The sequence below is a fragment of the Peromyscus californicus genome, unplaced genomic scaffold (assembly GCF_007827085.1).
Source record: "Peromyscus californicus insignis strain IS unplaced genomic scaffold, ASM782708v3 Scaffold_8__1_contigs__length_139910024, whole genome shotgun sequence".
NCBI lineage: Eukaryota > Metazoa > Chordata > Mammalia > Rodentia > Cricetidae > Peromyscus > Peromyscus californicus.
In genome coordinates, this window is record NW_026294606.1 from 126507 (window position 1) to 153282 (window position 26776).

The 26776-nt window shown below is 38.8% G+C and overlaps 1 protein-coding gene across 1 annotated transcript in view; it reads right to left on the reverse strand.

The window, feature by feature from the left end:
* Positions 1-11478: 11478 nt before the first annotated feature.
* Mfsd14b (major facilitator superfamily domain containing 14B) overlaps positions 11479-26776 on the reverse strand; it is a 46469-nt gene continuing 31171 nt past the window's right edge. Inside the window, exons 6-12 of the mRNA XM_052727730.1 lie at positions 23570-23788; positions 22074-22187; positions 20038-20109; positions 18400-18512; positions 15998-16095; positions 14241-14383; positions 11479-13256 (exon numbers count right to left, since the gene is read on the reverse strand). Coding sequence (XP_052583690.1) covers positions 13008-13256; positions 14241-14383; positions 15998-16095; positions 18400-18512; positions 20038-20109; positions 22074-22187; positions 23570-23788 — 1008 coding nt within the window. The 3' untranslated portion in view covers positions 11479-13007. The remainder of the gene's footprint in view (positions 13257-14240; positions 14384-15997; positions 16096-18399; positions 18513-20037; positions 20110-22073; positions 22188-23569; positions 23789-26776) is intronic.

Below are 26776 nucleotides of genomic sequence, written 5' to 3' on the forward strand. Positions count from 1 at the left end.
GTCTCAAGGGGCCCCTCCAGGTCCAATCTTAGCTCTTGGTCTAATTGGAGCTGGGAGATTCTGTATCTCCAGGAACTGCTCTTGGCCCAATCCAAGCTAGCTGATTCTGTGACTCACAGAGCTGCTCTTGGTCTTATCAGGGCTCTTGGTCCACTCAGAGCTGACAGATTATATGTCTCAGGATGCCTGTCTTGGTTCACTGAGAGCTGGCAGATTCCATATCTCAGAAAGCCACTCTTGGTCCAATGAGAGCTGGCAGATTCTGTCTCAGGAAGTTACTCCTAGTCCAATGAGAGCTGGCAGTTTGGTTTCCATGTCTCAGGAAGTTACTGGGGTCACAGGCAGATGGGTATTGGATTAGGGTATGGAACTTGTAGATTGCAGGGTCTTTTTGGGGGTTTGGGTGGGTGGGGGACTTCCCACAGGAGTTTTCCCTGCTGACCAGCAACTGGGGCAGAGTTGGGTTGGGGTTCCTGGGGACTAGATGTGTCCCAGGGCCTGGGTCCTAGAGGCAGGACTCGCTAGGTGGGACCGATTACAGACTCTTAATGACTTTCAAAGATTATTCGGAGACATATCCCATCTATGAACTGTTGTTGGGGTAAAAAACTGAGTAACTTGTACAAAACCTTAGAAGGTGACAAGGACTTAAATAGTCCAAGAGAATTATCAGCTGAAGCTGAGAGAGAATTGGCTCTGGTGGAAAAGATAGTATAGGAAGAACATGTGGATCATGTGGATCCAAAGCTTGATTTCATTTTGGTTATTTATTTACATTGGTATGGATTCTTGTATAATGAACAAATTCAGTTATTTTTGTTATGCTGTACATATTTTTGTATATTGATACAATTCCAAATTATTTTTGTTATATTGTACATATGTTCCTACTTCTGTTTAAGATATTTTTGTATATTGATACAAATGTAAAATTATTTTTTTTCATACTATATATATGTTTCTACTTCTGTTCAGGATATTTTTGTATATTTTATGCAAATTAAGATTTTTTTTTGTCAAATTGCATTATACATTTCTACCTCTGGTTAAGATATTTTTGTATATTGTCACAATTGTTCTTATACTATACATTGTTTCTATAGCTGAAGTTTTTCTGTGTCCCAGCCTGAAAACTTCAGCTACAAATGGCACCAAAACATGGGTCCTAAAACCTGAGAAAGCTTTAAAAAACAAAAAACATTTCTAAAACGGAGCTAAAAATAGCTTCCTATTTGTGTCTCTAAGAAAGCTGTGATACAGAGTCTTCATAGTCTGCAGACTTGAGCTTTTCTATGGCTGGTTCATGGCCCGTGCGGGCTTGATCTGCAGCATGGCAGATTTCTGCCACAGTACACAGATGCATCTCCAAGCCACACATTATACTGTGTGGTACATTTAGCCTTTGCTAGTACAGACCAAAAAAAAAAAAGAGGTTTCTGGGCTTCCCACTGCTGGATGGAAGCATAGACCTACTGCTTCTCAGAGTTGGCGCTGAGCATGGTTCCCAGAGCTGGCTGTAAATGTAGTTCTGCCATTTTGGAAAGCTGAGGTGGGCAGAGCCAGCAGCCAAAGCTGCCATTTCAGTCCTAGTAATGCTGCAGTTCAAAGCAATAGATACACAATAAGGCAGATTCAGATGGAACAAGACTTTAAATGGTTTACAGTGTATGTAAAAATATACATAGGCTTGGAAGAGAGAAGAAAATGAATATAGACAGTTATATAAAGAAATAGTTTTAAAAAATAAAGTCTTTAAAGAGACAGTAAAAGTAGTATAAAAATAAGCCACATAAAGAGAATCTGGATTCTGTTGTCTTTGATATTTTTAACTGCAGATAAACATTTGATTGTAAAGGTTGCTCAGTTAAACCAATATGTGTGTGTGTGTATACATATATATATATATAAATTTTATATATATATAAATAAATAAATTTTTATTTATTTATTTATTTATTTATTTATTTATTTATTTATTTATTTATTTATTTATTTATTGGTTTTTCGAGACAGGGTTTCTCTGTGTAGCTTTGCGCCTTTCCTGGAACTCACTTGGTAGTCTAGGCTGGCCTTGAACTCACAGAGATCCGCCTGGCTCTGCCTCCCTAGTGCTGGGATTAAAGGCTTGTGCCACCACCACCCGGCCCAATATGTATATTTTAAAGGTACTTTGACTTCAAAATTTAGATCTAAGGATATGTTGCTTTGGAAAGGAGGCTCTATTTTTGTTTCCACAGGAAGCAAGAGGCTAAGGATTTGTTCCAGGTTAAGATGGATCAGATTTGATCAAGCCAGACCTCCTGAACCTTAACAGATGGTACCTATCAATAAAGGTTATAGTTGGTCTTCCCAGGGCTTGACCATTATCTCAAATTTTCTCAGGATCCCCATAAGACTACTAGCACCCCCTATCAGCAAGAAGTAGCCTAGAAAACTATGCCCACATTCCCAAAAAATGGATTATGGATGTTTGTTTTTGTTTAGGTTGTTGGTTACAAACTGTTACTGATTATAAATGCAGTCTCTTTCTAAAGAAGAAAAGGGGATAGTATAGATATGATAGGATGAAAGGGTAGATTATTGAACCTACTTTTAAAGAGCAACAACTTGTTTAAAATGTTTTATATTGGTATAGATTTGTATATTGATACAAATTTAAAGTTAATTTTGTTAGACTGTATATATATTTCTACTCTTGTTTAAGGTATGTTTGTGCAGCTAATTTAAATTGTAAGGGATAATTAAGAAATACAGATTAATAATTAGTCTTCTATGATAGTCAAACTTATAGTCATGTTAAGTTTTCTAGGTATACATAGATATATTTCAGATAGATAGGTAATCTTCAAACACTTCAAAGACCTACAGAATATGGCATTTAAAATGTTTTAAAAACTTAGACTTTCTGGACAGTGAGACATGTCTGCTCCTGGCAGGACTGATTTACTTCAGAGAGGAGGATGGGCATTGAAGACACTCCATATGAGTTTATCTTCTTCTTGACAAAACTAGCCATTTGGGCAAAAAACTATTCTTGCCTGGTCTGCTTGAAAAATGTTGTATAGCCAGGCGGTGGTGGTGCACATGTTTAGTCCCAGCACTTGGGAGGCAGAGGCAGGCAGAGCTCTGTGAGTTCGAGTTCAAGGCCAGCCTGGGCTATAGAGTGAGTTCCAGGAAAGGCTCCAAAGCTACACAGAGAAACACTGTCTCAAAAAACAAAACAGAAAAAAAAAACAAAAAAAAGAAAAGAAAAGAAAGAAAAAGAAAGAGAAAAAGAAAAATATTGTATCAACTGGACATGCAGGACCCATAAAAAGGATGATGAATGAACTTTCCAAGGCAAAATGGTCCTTCAGGTTCCTGCTTCACAGAAGAAACTGCCAGACAGTCTATGGGACACAGAGAGAAGGGACTGAGAGACTCAAGGCCTGTAGGCTAAAGAATCAATGCCCCAACATTGCAGAAGAACTATGGATGACTGTCTAGGCAGGCAGCTGTCCCTGCCATTTTCAGATTTTTGAAAGTTGCTTACAATGCACTTCCTGTTTACTTAGGTAATATTGTATCCTTCTGAGGTCTTTGATGTAGTTGAAGACTAGATAGTTATAATTTTCCTTGGTTATGATAAAAGATAAATTAGATATGAAACCTTAGACTCACAAATATAGGATAAATAGAATATTTTCTTTGAATTTGCCAAATATGAATAGACCAGATATTGTAACTGTAATTCTCACTTGATAATTGTTCTATTATATGTAATTTTACTATGTTAAAGTGAAAACCTTCCTGTTTAATTAAACAGAAAAGGGGAAATGCTGTGGGATAATGCTTTTGTACACTGGTTTAATAAAATGCTGATTGGCCAACAGCAAGGCAGAAAGTATAGGTGGGATAAGCAGACAAGGAGAATTCTGGGAAGAGGAAGGCTGAGTCAGGAGACACCAGCCCACCGTCCAGGGAGCAGCATGTAATGGCACACAGGTAAAGCCACGGAAAACGTGGCAACATATAGATTAACAGAAATGGACTGAGTTTAAGTGTAAGAGCTAGTCAGTAGTAATCCTGAGCTAATGGCCAAGCAGTTTTAATTAATATAAGCCTCTGTGTGTTTACTTGGGTCTGAGCGGCTGTGGACCAGGTGGGACACAGGAAAACTTCCAGCTACAGTTTCTATTTTTGCATAACGTGTTACCTCTACAACTTGTTTATTTTTATAATGTGAAGATTTAGTCCTTAAGCTATATAGGTTAATAAGAATTACAGGTTAATATCACCTATGTTTGTCAAACAGATTATAGCCATGTTAGTTAGGTTTTCTAGGCATGCAGAATTATGTTCCCAAATAGATAGGTGATCTTCAAACACTTCAAAGACCTACAGAACATGACATTTAAAATGTTTTAATAACCTACAATTCTTTTGATGTGAGACACATCTGCTCCTGGCAGCACCAGTCTACTCCAGAGAAGATGATGAGCACTGAAGACACTCCATATGGAGTTTGCTTTCTTCTCGGCAAAACTGGTCTATTAGGCAAGAAACTACCTTTGCCTCAACTGCTGACAGAAAGTATGCTGTCCTTTCTGGGCAAGCAAGACACAAAGAAAAGCAACTGCCAAACTTTGCCAAGATAGGGTAGGACAGTCCTTCAAAATTTTCTGCTTGTTAAAAAGATGAAGATATTCTGGGCCTATAACCCAAAGTTGGATGCGCCAACATTGCAGAGAAACTTTGGGTGACTTTCCAGGCAGCCAGCTGTTTCTGTCATTCCTTGCAACTTTTGTAAGTCTCTTCCTTGCACTTCCTGCTTACTCAGGTAATATTATTTTCCTTTTCAGGGTTATCTGAAGACTCAGTAGTTATAATTATAATCCTCCTGAATCTTAGCCAAGGACATATGTGGTGGTATTGTGTTCCCCAAAATATTGTGTACCTTAATAAACTTATCTAGGGTCAGAGAACAGAAAAGCTGCAAGATACTTAGGCTAGAAAATGTTAGCACACGCCTTTAATCCTAGCATTCCAGAGACAGAAATCCTTCTGGATCTCTGTGAGTTCAAGGCCACATTGGAAACAGCCAGGCATGGTGACTCATGCCTTTAATCCCAGAAAGCAGCCTTTAATCCCAGGGAGTGGTGGTAGAAAGCAGAAAGGTTTATAAGGTGTTGAGGACCAGAAACTAGAAGCATTTGGCTGGTTAAGCATTTGGCTGGTTAAGCTTTCAGGCTTCTAGCAGCACAGTTCAGATGAGACCCATTCTAGATGAGGACTCAGAGGCCTCCAGTCTGAGAAAACAAGACCAGCTGAGGATCCGGTGAGGTGAGATAGTTGTGGCTTGTTCTGTCTCTCTGATCATCCAGTGTTCACCCCAATAACTGGCCTCAGGTTTGATTTTATTAATAAGAACTTTTAAGATTCATGCTACAGACATATAAGGTAAAAAACTTAGATTCTTCAGGAAAGGACAGCTATTAGAGTAATCTCTATAAAAATTGCCAATTACCTATGGTCTGGATGTCTAGGATGTATTCCTTACTTGATAATTGTTCTTGTATGTAGTTTCAATTTTTGTTAAGATTATTACCTTTCCTTCCTTCTGGACAAAACATGTTAATAGTTTTTATTGTATATAGTTTTTACTAGGTTAGGATTAGAACCTTCCTTTTTATTTTAGACAAAAAGGGGGTAAGTTGTGAGAATTCTGCCATTTGACCCATTGACCAATTGAATGGAGCATTTTGGCCTTATGGATATGGTCTTCTCTGAAGATTTGTGACCCCTTAAAACCGTGAATCAAGGGTTGCAAGCTCTTTTGCTTGGAGCAAGGGTGAGCAGCGGAGAAGCATAGCTTACCATTTTGCTTTCATCTCCCTTGCGCATAACCAGCAAGGCAGCAGCAGCTGAATCAGCAGTGGTATCTCAATTCTGTTCTGTGTTTTGAGTGTACCTTATTGAATTCATTCCTTAATAAACCTTACCTGGCCCTATACTTCAGTGTCCCACATTAGCTAGGAGTTCACACACTACTGGACACCTTCCCACTTCCACCACCACGCACCTCACAGTCCTAGGGATCCAGCCATGTAACTCTTTGCCACACAATAGCCTTTCTATACTCCTAAGTATCAAGCCTTGCTAGATTTTCAGCTAGAATCCCACATAAACTGTTAGGGATTAGGCCCTGAAGGTATCTGACCACCATCATACATACATTTCTAGAAATCCAGCCTTGCTGGACTTCCAACCAGCATCTACCAGTCATACACTGTTAGGGTTTTAGGCCATGATAAGACACTTGACTACCACCCAATTTACCCTCTTAGGGAATCAGGCCATATGGGATACCCACCACAATCCTGCTACTCTAGGTGTGAGGTTCTGCCAGGTCTCAACCTGTGGTTTAGGACCCCTTTGGGAGTCATATATAAGATACCTTTCATATCAGAATCATACATTATGATTCATAACAATAGTAAAGTTATGAAGCATCAGTGAAATAATTTTATGGTTAGGGGTCACCAAAACATGAGGAACTGTATTAAAGAGTTGTGGGATTAGGAAGATTGAGAGCCACTGTGCTAGACCCTTCCTCTTTCTCCACATAAAGTGCTAAGGATATGGGATATGGCTCTGTTGGACATCTCACACACACACACACACACACACACACACACACACACACACACACACACTTTACCATTCCACATATATGTCTAGTTTTAGAGGCATGCTGGACACACTCCTGCCACTGCTTCACTTCTAGGTACCTGGATTTCTATCTAGCCTTCCAGGCTGTTGTCCCATATATAACAACAGCTATCAGAAACCACTGGACACCTTACCTTTACAGCCAGTTCATATACACTGCTAGTTATCAAGCTCTACTAGAGACCCCATCCTCTGATGTCCCATACATACTAGTATTTATCAGTTCCATCCTTCCTGCATAAGGTATTGGGTATTAGGCCAAGCTAGACAATCCCTCCTGCCCCCCAGACACACTACCTGGCACTACCACATATAAGCTTCTACATTATCATTCCCTGCTGGACATCTTACCTCTGGGTTGCCATCTCACATACACTGTTATCTTTCAGGATATGCTTGAACTCCACCCCATCCCCCATCCATGGAAACCTTGCATACCCTGATCCTTAGTAGCATAGCAGAGAGCAATGGGTGTTGGTTGGTACCTAGTAGGGCTTGATATAGAGTAGTGTATGTTGGTTGGAAGCAGCAGCAGTGAGATGTCTTGTAGAGTATGTTACGTAGTATTTTACGTGAATTTGTTGCACAAGTCCTAGTTGATCTTAATAAAAACCTGGAGCCAGATATCAGGGTGAAAGCTGAAAGATCAGAGAATCAGAGCAAGCCACAGCTACCACCTCTTACCTCACCAACTCCTCAGCCTGAAAGAGCCAGAGTTCCTATCTTCTCCCACCTTATATTCCTTTCTCTGCCCAGCCATATCACTTCCTGTTTCAACCTTCCTAGTGCTGGGATTAAAGGTGTGTGATCCCAAGTGTTGGAAATAAAGGTGTGTGTCACCAATGCCTGGCTCTGTTTCTCTTTTAGACTGGATTAATCTTGGGTAGCCCAGTATGGCCTTGAACTCACAGAAATCCAGATGGATCTCTCCTCTGCCTCCCAAGTGCTAGGATTAAAGGTGTATGCTGTAGCTAGAGTTTTCCTGCCTTGCCCACAGTCAGGACAAATCTCTGTCTACTGCCAGTCCCACAGCCACTCAGACCCAACCAAGTAAACACAGAGACTTATATTGCTTACAAACTGTATGGCCATGGCAGGCTTCTTGCTAACTGTTCTTATACTTAAATTAATCCATTTCTATAAATCTATACCTTGCCACGTGGCTCGTGGCTTACCAGCGTTTTCACATGCTGCTTGTCCTGGTGGCGGCTGGCAGTGTCTCCCTCACCCAGCTTCCTGTTCTCTCAATTCTCTCTGTTAGTCCCACCTATACTTCCTACCTGGCCACTGGCCAATCAGTGTTTTATTTATTGACCAATCAGAGCAACAGATTTGACATACAGACCATCCCACAGCAGTATGCCACCACTGCCTGGCTTCTATGTTTAATCTAGTGGCTTGTTTTGTCCTCTGATCTGCAGGCAAATTTTATTTGTTCAAAATAACATGAGTTACTGGTCCATAACTACTATCTAGCTGGGCCTGATACCCAAACATATAAGAGATGGTGACAGGAAGGCATCTAGCACGGACTTTAAATTATCAGTGTATGTTGGTCAGCAATAGGTGAAGCATGTCTAGCATGATCTGATACTTAATACTTTATGTGGGACAAACAGGATATATTCAGCTAGACCTGATACCCAGGAGTATGTGAAGTGATGGTGGGGTTGGGGGTGCTCAGCAGGGCCCAATACAAAACACTTTGGGGGGATTTTGGTGTAGGAAAGTGTTATCTAGCAATGTAGGTGGTGAGTTGTAACGAATGTCTACACAAGCTCTGGTGAATAGTAGAGATGCTTAGCAGCAATGGGGTGAGGTTGTCTAGTAAAGCCTGATACTTAGGACTTTATGTGGGACACTGTGTTTTCGGGGAGGGGGAGCCTTTTGGACTTGAAACAGCACTGTATGTGAGCCTTCAGAGTATCCAGCAGAGCCTGATTCCTAGCAATATATTTGAGCTGCAATGGTAGAGTGGTGGCCAAGAGGGTCTCTTACCTTGTAGCATATGTGATGATGTGGTAGGTAGGAGTATTCAGAAGGGTCTGAATCTAGTATATGTGAGGTTTTGCCAAAGGACAGTGTCCAGCAAGGGCCTGATAACTAGTAGTGTATTTCAGTTGGCAGAGGGGGGTGTAATGTTGTCTGATAAGGTCTGATATCCAAAGTGTATGTGGTACAGCTACAGTGGTGAGTTGCCCAGTAAGGCTTAATACTTAAACATTTATATGGGGTGCCAGAAGAGGGGTAACCACATAGAATAAAATCAAGCAGGACAGCAATAGTAGAGGGTATCCAGAACATACAAATGTAGCACAAATTGTTAGGTCTTATTAATAAAAAACCTGGAGCCAGGTATTGGGGTGAATGCTGAAAGATCAGAGAAACAGAACCAGGCACAGCTAACCTCGCCTTGCCAATTCCTCAGCTGATCTCATTTCCTCAAACTGGAAGCCTCTGTGTCCTCATCGGAATGGATCTCAGCTGAACTGCTGCTCAAAAGCCTAAAAGCTTAACAGACCCTAGTTCCTGGTTTTCACGTCTTATGTACCTTTCTGCTTCCTGCCATCACTTCCTGGGATTAAAGGCGTGAGTCGCCATACCTGGCTGTTTCCAGTGGGGCTTTGAACTCACAGAGATCCGAATAGATCTCTGCCTCCAGAATGCTAGGATTAAAGGTGTGTGTGTCACCATTTTCTGGCCTCTATGTCTATCTAGCGGCTGTTCTGTTCTCTGACCCCAGGTAAGTTTATTAAGGTACACAATATATTGGGGGACACAATATCACCACATACAAACTTCTAGTTATCAGCCCTTGCAGGACACCTTCCTGCTGTGGGATGGTCTGTATGTCAAATGTGTTGCTGATTGGTCAATAAATAAAATACTGATTGGCCAGTAACCACACAGGAAGTATAGGCGGGACTAACAGAGAGGAGAATTGAGAGAACAGGAAGGCGGAGGGAGACACTGCCAGCCACTGCCATGACAAGCAGCCTGTGAAGATGCCGGTAAGCCATGAGCCACGTGGCAAGGTATAGATTTATAGAAATGGATTAATTTAAGATATAAGAACAGTTAGCAAGAAGCCTGCCACAGCCATACAGTTTGTAAGCAATATGTCTCTGTGTTTACTTGGTTGGGTCTGAGTGGCTGTGGGACTGGTGGGTGACAGAGATTTGTCCTGACTGTGGGCCAGGCAGGAAAACTCTAGCTACACCTCCCACTCTATGTATACTTGAGGTATCAACCTCTGCTGCATTCCATCTCTGGTACATAAAAGCTTCTAGGTATCAGGCTATTGCTCCCTAGCCTATACCCCACATATATTGGTAGCTAACAGGCCCTGATGGACTCCTGCCGCTCAGTTGCAGCAGAAGACCTCATTATTTTGGAGATGACCATCAAGAACAGCTGCAGCAGTGGAGTGGAGCCAGCTAGAGCTTAGAAGACAAGCTGTGTGTGCTGCAGAGGGTAGAGGTGGAGAAATGACTCAAGCCCCTTGGAGGAGCCCAGATCATGCATGAACCCCACATGGAATATTGTGCTATTAACACTTTTGGAGCTTGGCTTTGCTTTGATTGTGACTGTGCCTTGGTTCTTCTCTCTTGAAGTAAGAAATTATTTACTTTTGATTTTACAGGAGCCCACAGTTGAGAGACTGAATTTTAAAAGACACAAGGTTTTAAAAGAGATTGGCTATTTTAAAGCTACTGAATTATTAATGTGTTCAAATTTGTAAGGACTTGGATTTTTAAAGTTACTTATATTTTTAATGTAAAATCTTGGAGATGAATGCAAAAGGAAAGGTTGTGGCTTAACAGTGATGGCAATATGTTTGTGTGTCAAGCGGATAAGAGGTCAATGCTGGGTGGTTTTATGTCAACTTGACACAGGCTAGTCATCTGAGAGGAGGGAACCTTAATTAAGAAAATCCCTCTATAAGATGGGGCTGTAGGCAAGCCTGTAGTGCATTTTCTTAATTAGTGGTTGATGGGGGAGGGCCTGGCCCATTATGGGTGGTTGTCATCCCTGGGTTGATGGTACTGGGCTCTGTAAGAAGCCATGAGGAACAAGCCAGTAAGCAACACCCCTCCATGGCCTCTACATCAGATAGGTTCCTGCTGTGTGAGTTCCTGTCCTGACTTCCTTCAATGATGAACAGTGATATGGCAGTGTAAGCCAAATAAACCCTTTCTTCCCCAACTTACTTTTTGGTCATGGTGTTTCATTTCAGCAATAGAAACCCTGACTAAGACAGGTAGTATCCAGCAGAACCTGACACCTAGCAGTGTATTTGGTATAGTGGCCTTGGGTAGAAGTCATCTCCAGAAGATCTTGATAATGAAGAAGTTTATATATGGTAGTGATAGGAGGGTGTCTAGCAGGCCATATAAATGTATACTGTACAACAGTATGGAGTTTCTGGGTGTGGATTTGTGGAAGTGAGTGCAGAGCCCATAAGGCATCAGGTTTCCTGGAGCTGGATGTGAGTGATAGATTCTGGGAAATTAACTCTTTCCTCAGCAAGAGCAGCAAGCATTCTCTCCAGCCTTTTATCTATTAGGAATAGGAGAGATACTTCTATACCCATAGCAGCATTGTTCATGTATGATTTACATTTGGTGGGTAGTTTTCAAGGAACTGTTAAAACCATTTTTTACAAACATTTTTTTTTAATTGGCTGAAGGATTACTAACTCAGTTATGTTGATAGCTACTCAAAAAGAACCCAAAAAAGTAATGACAGACTTGTTTTTAAGACATGTAAGTATCCATTGAAAATTTATTATGCATTAGGAAGCTTAACCTAAAAACCAACAGCATAGTAAAAAGATATGTTATATCTGTTCATGGCAGAACAGGCATCAAAATATATTTTCCTTTAAATGTATTCAGTCAGTACACAATCCTTTATAAAAGTTGTATATATTTTTCTGTCAACACCTTCATTATTTATATAAATACAAGATTTACACAGCACCCCCATCAAAAAATTAAAATCCTTACAAATATCTACATGTTTTCATACCTATAAAACTTTCAAAGGAGTGCTTTGTTAAAGATAGACCCTAGTTAATGGTCCATTTACTGTGCAGCAAAATATAAAATCTGTAAAGTTTTCTTTGTCCATAAAACACCTCAAAAATTAGCAAGATACTTATCATGAAACTGAGCTTCACTAATCCTTATATTTTTGAAAGGAATTTGATGAGCGCATTCCCATGAGATTCTAAATTCAGAAAAACAAACTGAGATACAGATTAGCTGAAAACGAACACATTCTATATTAACAGTTAAGGCAGGAGTATAGCAAGGAAAACAGAAGTAGGACATAGGAGACATGGGAAGGGGCATCCACTGCTATCTGTTACTCTCAACCCCTTTTAGGAATGTTCAAATTGTTAAAACAAAACAAAACAACAGCAAAAAGTTTTCTTGAAGTATACTCTGATTTCTTTGCTGCCACTAGAATGCTTCATGGTTGGCTGCTTTGCTTTGAGTAGGATTTTAGTATGTTGCCAAAGCTAGCCTCAAACTTGCAATCCTCCTTCTAAAATCTGTAAGCAGCTGGGCTACAGGCTTGATTTTTTTTTTCTTCTTCTTCTGTAAAATTACTTTATATACCAAGAATCTGAGCTGTTTGTTCAACATGATTTGAATTTTCTAAGAAAGATTTCCTTTATCTAATGAAGGTGATCATTGACCAACACTACTAAGGTTCATTTCAAGAAGCTTAAGAAGTAAAGAAAATAAAGAGAAAGCAAAAATAGGTTTTCATCTAACCTTTGGACAAAGTAGATCCCTGATACCAAGTGACCCTTAAGAATGGCCACTCATCAACACCTATGGACTAAGAGGAATAATTCACAGAAAAAGAATGAAAGAAGGCAGTTAACACTATCGTCCCATACCTTTTACCAAAAAGGGCACAGAAAAATTGCTTTCACTCTTATTCTAGTTACTGAAGGAAAGACAACCTTTCCTATCAGACATGATTTTTCTATTAAAAGTTTTAAAATCTAAATTCCAGATAACCTTGAGAGTTTCATATTATTTTCAGTGAAGCATTTTCAATCTTTCTTAGAATATATAAACAGGAAGGAAAAGAATGGGAGTAAAGAAACAGGAAGAGGCAGGAGAGTGAAGGGCACAGGCATGAGAAGAGTAACTTAGGAAACTTGGCCCAAAGGATGCTGCTAGCATTGCCCCGCCAGCACCATGAAGTCTCCAGGTGGTGTAGCTTCCTCCATGGCTCTCAGAGATGGTGTCTGCAGAACCTCCCTTACTGCTGGGTTATAGTTCAGTGCACTGATTTCCAGGCTCTTCAAAGGAGAGCTCCCAGATGCTGCTGTCTTGCAGTAATGGCTCAATGTCCTCATCACTGTCCCGTTCAGGCAGGATGCTTGGGCTGCCACTGATGCTGCTGTTATGTTTTTGAACTCCACTGGTTTTACGGTATTCGGGGATGAATAAGGCAACCAGAAAAGACATAAGAACTATACAGGCTCCAAACAAAAATGGCGGGCCTGGGATGAAAGCTCCCTGATGGATAAAAAAAACAAATGAAGACAGAAGTTTGGTTAAGTTTTTGTTTGTTTGTTTGTTTTGCTTTTTAAAGACACAGTCTTGTGCTATTTAGTCCAGTGTGGCCTTGACATCACAACTCCTCTGCTAATATCTCTTAAATGCCAGGATCGTAGGCATGCATTATTATATCCAGCATGGTTAGGCTCTTTTTTTAAACTCCAAGCTAGTTTTTAGTTTTTTTTTTTTTAATGCCACCATACAGTTAATCGTTTTTCAGTAAGTCTATATTTCATTAATCAAGACAAATTCTAACAGAGTTTAGTGTTTGAAAAATAACTCAGGGCAACCAATCACTGCTTTTTATATAATTTCTAACTAATAGAACCTATAGCCTATAAACTTACAGAAGCAGCAATTTTCTTTCTGTAATCTTATCTTGTGACCTCAGATCATGCATTTCTACATATGAATATTAGTAATTTCAGGTTCGTACAGAACTCCATATTAAATGTTTCTCTTTATAAAAAATGGAAGCACATTAGCTTAATTTTGAGCAAGTTTTTTTTTTTTTTTTTTTAAAGACAGGGTCTGTTGTATCTCAGGCTGGCCTCATACTTAGATAGCTAAGAATGACCCTGAACTTTACTTTCTGATTGTTAGAATTACAAGCATGCACCATCACACTTTTGAGTTTTGTACATTTTAGGCAAGCACCTACCAACTGAGCTATATCCCAAGTCCCTTTGGCTAGATTTTTAGGTAATTTCACATCTTATTTAGGTTAAACTTAGCCACATAATAGCATACTATTCATAGGGACTATACAGGTGAAAAGAGAATCTAAATAAGGTACAGATACATTTTAACCCTTTCTGATTCCAAGCAATGAACACAGAATTTGCTGCTGTCAAATGCAATGATAATAAATAGGAATCTAAAGCCACAAGATTGTGCTATAATCAAACAGAACCATTATTATAACACAGATCATCAAATTACCTGTAGGGGATCATCATTAGAATTCAATTCTGGGCCCAACTCGTTCAGTTCAACATGGAACATGTAGAATATGAAGCCATACAGTGCTGGTCCTAGGCCATTGCATAGCCCTCGTATTCCTGTTATGATCCCCTGGGCAACCCCTAAACCACAACAAGAAGGGAGTCAGTTGTCTCAGAAAAGTGCCTCAACATATGGAGCTTATCTAGTACTCTCCATCATATTATGACACACAGATTTGGCTAGACTGAGCCATCATCATAGTATAGTCATTAGAGTTCATTATGATATTTTCATTTATTATACAAATGTTTGCTTGGTTACACTATGTCTATTTAATAGTACTCTCTGTACTAAGGTGGACAAGGAGAAAAAAATTCAGTTTCTGAAAACCTTTTGTACTAGATCTACCATTTAATGGGAAATAAGAAAATATTAAATTATTATTTCCTTATTAGGTACTTTCAATTTTTCTACTGATTAAGACTTCCTTTCTGGGCTCATTTAGTTGTTCATTTACAATAAAAATATGTCCTCCATTCAGACATCCTTGGCCACATGTGAATATGAAGAGGCTCCCCCTGGCCTTGAGTTATCATCTGCAACCTTCCATCTCATGCATATGTCCATTCAAAAATTCTGGAAGCACCAAATTCTAGATACCTCAACTTTCTAATACAGTAAGCAAAACATGAGTTTGAACCAAATGAATTCAATAGATACTTCTGTAGGCAAAAAACAGGAAAGTATAATAGTATTCATACTCAGCTGAGTTACTGCAGTTAATAGTGACAATACAAAGGGTGCCACTGAAGTCCATAAATCTAAGAATGGATATGTATAACAGCAAATTCATTATGTGGGAAAACAGGTGTAATGATAATGAATAAATTATCTTTTAAAATTTAATTTTTGTTGAAATTTTTAAAAGTCCTGTTAAGAATTTTTAAAAATTTCCCTTTAGGGAAAGAGATGCAGCCTAGTATATTCTAGGCATTTTGGGTTTGTTACTGGCACCAAACCAAACCACTATGTACATTTGTGTTGTTACACAAACACACACACTCCTCTAAAATTCTCCATTTTCCTGAATACAAATGAATATTACAATGAATATTTACAATGAAATAAAAATATAAAACAATAAATGAGATAAAATCTCCTACTTCCTGACAATAGTATGTATGAGATAATGTATGAGAGCTAAAGAAGAAAATAAATCAAAACTGGCCGAAAAGGAAACAGCAGAGGAAGGAAGAATAAAGTTTGCTTTCTACACAGCAATTCTAACTTACTTCATCTCTCCCTATATCCAATTACTAACAACCAGAGTTTTCCTAATCTCTTCAAAGATCCATTTCTTAAATTAAGCTCCTGAGACTGAATTATTTCAAGTTAACTTTTAGCGACTATGTGGATATTACATTGCTAATTTGCTATTATTATTTAATACAAATCTGTTGAAATAAGATTATAAGCTGGATAATTCATATGTAATCAGAACTGAGACTAGAAATGGATCTTTTCTATTTCTAACTATTACTAATAACCAGAATGGCTGAGTGTGGATTGCTAAAATGTGAGTGTGAGCAAAGAGGAAAACAGAACTTCTGTTCTTGACAAAATGAGTAGGTATGCTCCTGTGAAAGGGTCCCACTGCAGTCAACTGCTCTTGTTATGGAGAATGAAGGATTTCGTATTTCAGGGAAGAGAGGTTCCAGCTGAAGGTACAGAATGTAAGAGGTACCAAATCTCACCTTGTTGATCTGACTCTGCATTCCGAGAGATGAGGGCACTGACTGCTGGGAATGTAATGCTGGACATGGCAGCCACAGTTCCTGCTGCCCACATCATCCTGAAAATATTAACGAAGGCTGCAGTAAGGTTTTAAGGTACTTTTGATCAATATAGTCAGTGGTAACAGTGCAAATGCTTTGTATTTCCTCATGTTTCATTTTATTTATTTTACCCTCTTTTAAAAATGAATTTCCTGGACAAGGCATAGCTTTCTCAGTAATTCCAGTAATCTCAGCATCCAAAAGGCGTAGGCAGAAGCAGTAAGAGTTCAAGGCCAGTCTGAGCTACAAAGTAAGTCTCTGTGTGAAAGAATTCACACCACAAATACTGATCAGAGGCTGGGATGCAGATCAAAGAATATTTTACTTCCTCAAAAATCTCTTCTCCCAGGTTGCCCCATTGTCATTTCCAAGTATAGGCTCAAGTTCTTAAAAGGATGTCTATTCTTTTGTTTTTAAATAAACACCACATCTCTATCTGCCCTCCTCATTGTCTCTCTATTTCTTGAAAATTGATCTTTCACAACTGCCCTTGGGCTGTGTGGTCTGTCAGGCTTGATAGCACTGTCTGTTACCAAATGAATAAACAAAGACTGTTTGCTTCAGACCTCTGTCCTTTTCTCAGTGGAGAAAAAAAAAGGTTTATGTGTGAGTCATGATAATGTATGAGAGCTAAAGCAGGTCCAAAGGCTCTTGTGCCTCACTGAGGGGGTGGTCTTTATTGACAATCAAACATTTTATCATCATAAAGTCTTTTTAACACTTAAAGTGTTTTGACTAGACTAGCTAAATACTGAACCAGAGTTCATAGGACACCCTGCCACATACACACAAAAATAATAGAATAATAGAATCATCAATCTAGTTAATCTTAGGCAAAATGTAACACAGAACAAATGGTTCAAATGAAATGAAATTCAGAATTTCACTATCTGCTTCCCAACTAACCTCTAACCAATAAAGCATTTCTAAAAGCTCCATTTATGAATGCAAATGAGGACTAATTCATGTCTAAAATGCAGACTGAGACTCTGCAGTATTTGGCAATAAGGTACCTAAGAATACCTGCCATACAAGAAAATGGAACTCAGGACTTTGTTTTCCTTTTTTCAATAGGCCTTAATTTGGCCTTTCTTCCCATTTACAGGAAGCTAAAATATGAATACTTAAAAGAAAATTGATGCAGGATACTTACATGACTTTGGAGGAGATATTGGTATTCATCAACTGATTTATTTTATGATAATTACTGCCTAAGTTAAGTATACCAGCAAAGCATGCTGTAATCTGTTGCTATTCAGTGTCTTTTGTTTTGATTATATGTCATATCCTGAAAGTGGATAAATGTGTTTAAGAAGCAGAAGTACAGCTCTAAACAGGACATCCATATCACACCTCCTCCCACAGGGCTCAGGGATCATTTGAAAAAAGGTAAGTCAAAAGATTTTAACAGCCAGAGGTAGTGGACATGTTCAGTGAAGCAGGATTTGCAAGATGTGACAGCACTGTTGCACACATGAACTCACAGCAAGACTTGCACAAGATCCAGTCAGCCAAAATACCAGCATGAATGGAGGAGAGGCTCATGAAGTCCCATCCCAATCAGAGGAGCTAATGACAACTGATGGCTTCTAGGGGAAAGGGGTGGTGGTGGGGGTTAGTTTTCTTCAGGGATGCAGCCCCTGAGAGGTTACTCATGCTTCAGTAGATGTCCTATATCTCTGCATACACAAATAGTACCAAGTGGACACAGTGGGTTTAAAAACAAAAGATCACATGAAGTTAGCGGAAGTGGTGGTGGGCACAGGGGAAAAACTAGAATGAGGGAAATGGGTAATATATCTGATCAAAACATATATACATGTATGACATTCTAAACAATTAAAAGAAAAAGTAGAAACAAAGCCAGACATAGTGGCTCAAAACTATAATACCAGCATTCAGCAGGCATAGGCAGAAGAACTGCTACAAGTCTGAGGCCGGCCTGGGCTACAATGTTTGATTGTTTCAAAAAACAAACACAAACCCACCCACCGTCAAAGAGAGAAAGGAGGGAGAGGAGGAGAATGTGTGTGGGAGAGGGGGGAAATCATGAGTGCACAAGAACTTTATTGGAGGGCTGGTAGATGACACACATTCAATTAAGCAATGACTCCAGAATTAGTGAAATCTTTACAAGTCATCTCGAATCTTATAGCTTCACTCCTGCCCAAGGGTGAAATGCTGAATACATCAAATAGTGAAGTAACCCTTCTTTTAACATAGTCAAATAGCTTTAGATCCCTTAAGGCTCATCACATCTGTAAATATTCACTGCGTTTTGCTTGCTTGTTTTGATAATATGTGAATTAGGGGAGGCTTACCAGGCCTGAGATCCAAAACCATACCAGGCAAGTTGGAGCATCTGGAAACCCAAGCCAAGGAGGACAGTATTCTTATTCCCTAGTGAGCTCATCAATTTGCTAAGGAAAACTGTCTGTAAAGGAAAGAAGACAACCTTGAGAAGCCATATAAGCACATATGAATTTGATCACAAATTCAAATTCAGAGCATAAACTCTTTTAGTGAAGTCCACTCACTGATGGCCAAAGACTTTTAAGGGCACACTCTGTTTATAACCCACGAGGGCAGGCAGTAGTAGTAACTCTTCAGGGGTGGAGTTCAAGGGCTCCAGTGCTGGCCTTTGACCTCCTTCCAGAGAATCCTATCTAACTGGTCCTCTGCTAGTACCTCCCAAAAGGTTAATATAGCTGCACTCCAGTTATCATGACTGAGAGGATTATAACTTAGTTTTCTTTGGGGAAAAGTCAACAAGCACTTAATGTCCAGCAAGGTTTACTATTCACTCATAGTTAACAATTTCACAAAATCAAGAATGATATGAGCTTCATTTTTAATAAATATATATTCTGTTAAATATAGCTTGTAAGGACAGTATGGAAAGCAAGATAAAGACACAGGCAAACAGCTAAGGTTAATGTAAAAAACAAATGAAAATCATAATCAACTTGGAAGTTTAATATAATTTTCACTTGCTAATACAGCTAAAACAAAAACATCAAGGAAACAGGTTTTGTTTCTATGTACTCCTAAGAGCCTTGTCATTCTTTCATTTGGTAGGACCAGTTTGTTTCCCAGACTTCTCATTTCCTCTGCAGAGAGTTAATCACAGGAGAACATGTAGCTTGGCCTAGATAGCCATTTCAAGGAACAGCCTCTGGGCAATCCATATAAGCTACAGTGACTCTCCCTGAAGCACAGCAGGACATATACCCTTGCCTTTCTGGATTGACAATCATAATAGGTGGAAAAGTATTTATGGCTATTCACTCACTATATATATTCTAATTTGTGGATTCTTATTTGTTTAGTCCTGGAGACACAAGGATCTAGAAAACATTTATTTCTATTAATTTTCACCGTTAAAGAAACACTGAAACACATTCTGCTGGTTAATTATGCAGTATCTGATTATTGTTCCTGTGAAATAGTTTTTATACCTATTTGTTGCTACCTGTGTGTACACATGTCCCAGCATGTACATGGAGGTCAGAGGAAAACTTGCAGGAGTCAGTTTTCTCCTTCTACCATGTAGGTTCCAGGAACTGAACTCAGGTTATTGCTTGGCAACAAGCATCTTTTACCAAATCATTTCACCATCCCCTTAACCCAGTTGTTTTGGAAGTAAGTAAGAAGAATGGATCCAGTGCAAATTACAAATAATATCTTAATGAAATCTGTATGAAGTTCTGAACTCTGAGGATGTTAATATTTTATGTACAACCAGTTCTGTGAATTGTGTCCCTGTCAGCTTCCTGAATTTGGTGAGGTTCTCTACATGAGCAAGGTATGTCACAGCAGGAGCTAAGCAGCTGAGCCAACAGTGTGGAGAAACTCTTTGAAACTTGTATCCTTAGCTTCCTATAGATCTGAGGTTATCAGGATTGGGGGTGGGGGAAAGCTTTGTCATTTTAAGCCACATGTTGTAAAAAAACACTCACCTGAGCCACAATGGACAGAATTCCTACCATAGCTATGAATGCTACAATTTTCACAGATCCAAAACCTATGACCTGTAGAAATGAAAAACAAACAAATCACTTTTATAATAGAGATATTAGAGATATAATTAATAAAAAATGATTTCTCTTTCCTATTAAAACTGACAGGAAAAAATAGTTGAGGAAAGTTCAAAAAAGCAGTAGAAATTAGGGCAGTGACAGAAGCTGAAAATAATTAACCTGTAATTTATATTTAAATCTGAAATAAAAGTTATAAGTAAGCACAAATTGTGAATTTTTTGAAAATTTTATTATGCCTATTGTTAGTATTTCCTTTCTTAATTAGTCTATCCCAGTGTGGCGACAATGAGAGCATACAATATAGAGTGTAAAAGAAAGCAATTAGACTTTTAATATTGCCAAGGTAGAAATGAAGTTATTAGTGAAGTTAGTAGCTCTTGAGTCTGGTTGCATTTTAAAATTATGTGAGCAACAGAGGAAAGGAAAGAAGGGGAGAAAAGAGAACAATAGGATGCCAGAACCCCCCGAAGACCAATTATATTGGACTCTGAGGTATGGTCCAGAGACGGGTGTGCCATAAATGCTCCCATATACTTCTACTATGTAAGCAGCCAAGTCTGACTGGCAATTGACCTCTAAACATCTAATTGTAACAGTAACTATGAAATGACTAATAACTTTTAAAAGGATACATTACTTTGTCTTCTACTGAAATTCTATAAAATACAGGAAAATACACTAAAAATAACTTTATAGATTCTTCTTATTTCATAAATGAGTATCTTCCTCCCAATCACAATTAAATAATAAAAATACTAGAGCTAGAACCTCTGGCTCTTCTATTACTACCTAATCATATTCAATTACAAAATCTGGAACTGGTAGGGTAGCTTATGCCTATAATTTCAGCACTTAGGAAGGTGAAGGCAGCCTATTATTAGCTTTATGCATAACTGCTAAAACATGGAAGCAATACCAAGAGTGAACTTATCATAAACTATAGACTGAGTGGTACTTATGTATAAAAGTATATAGGCTCATGAACCGTACCAAATGAACCATTTTGGTACCAGTTGTGTACCTATGGGGAAGAGATATTGCTGTGGGATGTTCTGTGTGGCAAATGTGTTGCTCTGATTGGTTGGTAAATAAAACACTGATTGGCCAGTAGTGATGCAGGAGGAATTGTGGGCGGGACAAGGAGGAGAATAAAGCTGGGAAGTGGAAGGCTGAGTCAGAGACACTGCCAGTCGCCATGATGAGAAACAGCATGTGAAGATGCCGGTAAGCCACGAGCCACGTGGCAAGGTATAGATTAATAGAAATGGATTAATTTAAGCAGTAAGAACAGTTAGCAAGAAGCCTGCCACGGCCATACAGTTTGTAACCAATATAAGTCTCTGTGTTTACTTGGTCAGGTCTGAGCGGCTGTGGGACTGGCAGGTGAGAGAGATTTGTCCTGACTGTGGGCCAGGCAGGAAAACTCTAGCTACAAGATATGACAGCTCTTTATCTTCTCTTAATTTGGTTCAATCTAAATCCTATTTTAGACAAGGGTCTCAGAGCCAGACTTGGTGGTGGATGACTTCAATCCCAGCACTCAGGAGACAAAGATAGGTAGATTTCTGTGAGTTTAAGGTTAGCCTGGTCTACACAGTAAATTGTAGGCCAACTAACCAGGTATACAAACTCAAAAGCCTCAGAATTTTGTTTCCAATAAATTCTCTCTTTATAGGAACTTTTCCACAGTAGATGTCTTACTATGTTCTTAAATCCTGGATATAAGGAACACCCCTGCCTCAGCAAGAAGCTAGGCATGGTTAGACATACCTGTAGTTCCAGTTACTTATGAGGCCATCACTGAAGTCATCATTGGATTACAGGTTCTTACTTTGTGAAGTCTCTAGAAACAAGGTCATATTTCCTTTTCTACAGTGGTTTCTCCAACCTATCTTAGACAAATCCAGTCTTTGATAATCTACATGTTAAAAGGCTACTAGGGACCTACTACTCACCTGCCTGAGATAGAGAAAAAAGCTCGAATACTGTCCAGCTTCAGGAAGGTATGAGAGAAACACTGTGATGCAGATGAGTAAAACTGTAGAATCTTTTCCAACTTTCTTTAATGACTGGGATTAAGCAGAAAGCAAAAACACAAATGTCAGTGTTCATGTATCTCCTTCAAGAGATCCTGAACATCCTATAAACAGGCCCTGAAAAAAAATTTCTACACAACTCTCTAAGAAAAATCAATTCTTTCTCTGGATTTGTAAAGTAACTTCTTTTAAGTGATTTTAATTACATGGTTTTCTTTTTTTCTGACATAAGGTCTCATGTAGCTAAGGCTGGCTTCAAAGTTGATATGCAGCTCAAGATGAACTTGATATTCTGATCTTCTTTTCTGCCTCTCTCATAGTTTTCATCATACATAAACTCACTGTATTCTTCAAACTGTAGATAGTCAAGTTGCCCAAAACCAGGAGGACAATTGGTATGTCTAAAACTTTTATTTGAACAGGAGTGACAAGTGTCACAGCAACAAGGTCACCATCTATAAACTTTCTATAATCAATGCCCAAAACAACTAACGTCTACTGAAACTTTACTACACCAGACATTAGACCAGTTAACTTATACATGTTAACTGGGGTCCTCACAGCTGCCCTGAAAAATAAGCTACAGTAGTTCTATTTTACAGAAGTTTCTACATGCAACTTGATCATTACAAGGCAAAAAAAAAAAAAAAAAAAAAAAAAATTCAACTTGCAGGTTCTCTAGCCCATTCCTGCTTCCTTCCCCAAACCCCTCTCTCACCATCTAACAATATAACTAACACACAAGAGGAACAGGCAAGATCAAAAGAAAGTACTCTGAGTGATCATTTCAGAAAATAATTTCAAGGGATTAGGGAAATGGTTCAGTTGGTAAAGTGCCTGCTGTACAAGTATAAGGAGTATAAGGAGTCAAGTTTGATTTTCAGCACCCACATAAAAAGCTAGGCATTATGGTGCATGCCTATAACCCTAGCACTGGGAAGGCAAAGATCCTTGGTTTGCAGGCCAGGTAGTCTTGCTAGATTGATGAGCTCCAAGTTCAATAGAAACCCTGACTCAAAAAAATAAAACCAACTGTGATAGAGGAAGACATCAGACATCTACCCCTGGCCTACACAAGCTCACACAATGTGGTTTACAATTGTTCTATAGAAGTAGGTGTGGCAGGGAGAGAGAGAGAGGTAGAAAATCTTTTCTAGCACTATTTCTTGTTAGTGTGGTATACTTCCTACTACCTCCCTCTCCAACTATCTTCATTCATTTTATTAAATAATAAAAACAACCATGTCCTTGAGGATAATATTTTGTCTCTTATGATTTACACAGCTTAATTATATACCTCAGTCTCTCAGCCTCTTACTTGTAATTAAAGTTTTATACACACACACACACACACACACACACACACACACACACACACACACACAGGAAGTAAGTATTTTCATGTCTTAATTTACCGCAAAAGGATCTGCTTGTTTCCAAGAAATCTGAGCTCCCCAGGAAGCAGGTCTAATTTTGTCTGGTAGAGATTCTGGAACTGCCACCAAAATGAAGCAGATGTCTAGGAGAGCCACCACTGTGGCTACCAGCACAACAAGGCTGTCTCCATAATTTGCAGAGAGGTATGTTCCAATGGCTGGGCTGCTAACCAGACTAGCTGCAAAGGTGGCTGAGACCTATGGGAAAAAGCACAGTCATTTAAGATCCTAAATATGAACATCAGTGGAGAGAACAAGCTCTTTCCCAGAGTCCCATTTGCTGCAGGTATACAGCTAGATATCCCCCCCTCCATGATTTACTTTATGAGTATTTTGCTTGAGTGAATGCCTGGTACCCACAGGGGTCCGAAGAGGAACTGGAGATATGGATGGTTATGAGCAGTCCTCTAAAAAAACAATTGCTCTTAACTGCTAAGCCATCGCTCCCTCTCTTAGATTCAGCAAGACAAATGTGTTGCATACAAATTTTAAGAATAAAAGAGGGCCAGGTGGTGGTGGTGCATGTCTTTAACCCCAGCACTTGGGAGGCAGAGCCAGCCAGATCTCTTTGAGTTCAAGGCCAGCCTGGTCTACAGAGCAAGATCCAGGACAGGCACCAAAACTACACAGAGAAACCCTGTCTCAAAAGACTAAAAAAAAAAAAGAGAAAAAGGAAAGTAAGTTTGCTTAAAAACATATTCACCCACTGTTAACAAAGTAGAGATATTCTGGGGAGCTTTAATTAAAATATGATATAAATTAACACTGTAGAAGCTTTCCTCATAAAACATTCACTGGTTTTGTCTGTTTAATTGGAAAACAGAGATGTGCAAAGAAGGTTATGAAAACAATTCCAGCAGGGCTCAGTGGCATGGCGCTTGCCTAACATGAGGCATGGTAGTTCACGCCTGTAATTACAGTACTTAGGAAGGCCAGTTCTAGGTTACATAATAAGACTGTCTCAAAAAAAAAAATTTTTTCGGAAGAGCTAATGATGAAATCTATAAATTTCTCAGGTACTGTACCTGATTCATCCAAAAACACTATATTTTCTCACATACCCATTTATCTCTTTATGACCATTTCATTATTACAGTAGGTGAAGGGATGTAGCTGATTTTAAGAGAAAAAGCTGTAACCAAAATAAATACACTAGTAAAAATAAAAAAGGCTGGGGATATATAGCTAAGTGATAGAATGTTTGGCTAGCATATGCAAGACCCGGGGTGTGATCATTAGAACCACTCATACTAACACCCACACAAAAGAAAAAAAAAAAAAAGATTTGTGGAGAGGTTGAAGCTTGCTGGTTAGAGGCCACAGCTGGTGAGCCTTATTACACTGCACCCCTATGTTCTCCATTTAGAAATACAATGTAGATATTCATTCTCTAAATTATAAGCAGATTAGAGTACCAAAAACATACCAATAAGATATTAAAACTAGAAGATTCTATTAGAAACAAAATAAATCACGTAAGGACTCAGTGAGTTAAGAAAAAAAACATTATAAAGAGAACATGAAATTGGAAGATGTGATGGGGGGTTCTGGGAGAGTGTGGGATGGATATGATCAAGATATATTATATACATGTATGAAATTTTAAGAGTAAGTGTTATTTAAAATGAAACACTAGAAATCATTGTATCTGACTATGATTCCCAGTAAGCCAATGACATTTTTGTATCATCTATTATCCCACAATTGAATATAAAAATATAATACATATAAAACTAATGCTACATTAAAAAGCTTTAAAAGCCAAAAACAATAGAAAAAAGACTTCTGGAGTAGGATATAAAGATATGGAGAATTTTTTTTTTTTTTTTTTTTTTTTTTTTGGTTTTTTTCGAGACAGGGTTTCTCTGTGTAGCTTTGCGCCTTTCCTGGAACTCGCTTTGTAGACCAGGCTGGCCTCGAACTCACAGAGATCTGCCTGCCTCTGCCTCCCGAGTGCTGGGATTAAAGGCGTGCGCCACCACCGCCCGGCGATATGGAGAATTTTAATTTAGGAAATAAAAATTTCTGAAACTCAGTATATATCAAGTATGTGATGATGACAGAGATCTTACCACTTTATTTGAAAAAGTCCAGGCAGCCACATAACTGCATCACAAATTGCAAAGACATGCAAACAGCTTTGGGAACAGTGCTATACTCTTTTTAGTTGCTATGTGAGCACTAACTAGGGTAGCATCCTAAAGTATCAAGGAAACAATGTTACTTAGGTTTTTATGAGGTCACAGATCTCAGCACCTGAGAATACTGCTAAGTAGGCTACTTTATGGTTCACAAGGACAATACTTTTGCAGTTTTTGTTTAAAATTATCTAAACCCACAGTTAACAACAATCATTAAGACTGTTGTGGTAAAGTCTTACCACAGATTGATTTACCAGATGCAGTGAGGAGTAACTTACCAATAGTATAACTCATTGCTATGACCCTTAAAGAACCTCTTTCTTGGTTTCCTAAAGGAGTTTCAGAAAGGAATGCATATTTTAATCTAAACTGGATATGAAAAGTACCCTTTAGAATTTATTTAACACATCTTGAAAATAATCGGCAGGAAATTCTCTGCAAGCTAGATAGGCTGTAAGGGAGTTAGTGGCAAAGTCTTAGGCCTGAGACAAACCCAGTAGCCTACTTCTGAGCTGTAGAAACTAAAGAGATCACATTTTAGAATGACACTGTATTAGCTGAGATGTTCACTCACTGGCTTCTTGCCATATCCAATGAGTAAGCACTAATCCTAACTGCCATCAACAACGAGAAACTGAGCTGGTGATTAAGTAATTACATGACAGTCACTTTTGGTGACTATCAAAACCTTTTTCATAATTAGCACAAAATTACTTTTCCACTGAAAGCAAAAAATAAACAGCTTTGAAAAATTCCCCCATAAGGAAAAGATAAACAGGGCTGACAAGATGGCTCAGCAGCTAAGAGTACTTGCTGCACAGGCCTGGTAACCAGAGTTTGATTCCTAGGACATGACAGAAGAGTAGTGACTTCTGAAAATTGTTCTCTGACTGCGACATGCATGCTATGGCACTTGAACACACACACACACACACACACACACACAGTAAGTAAGTAAATGCCAAGAAAGGGAAAAATGTTTAAACTTTTAAGGAAACAAAATGTCTAGTTGGTCAGACATTATATGATGTATATACATCGAAAC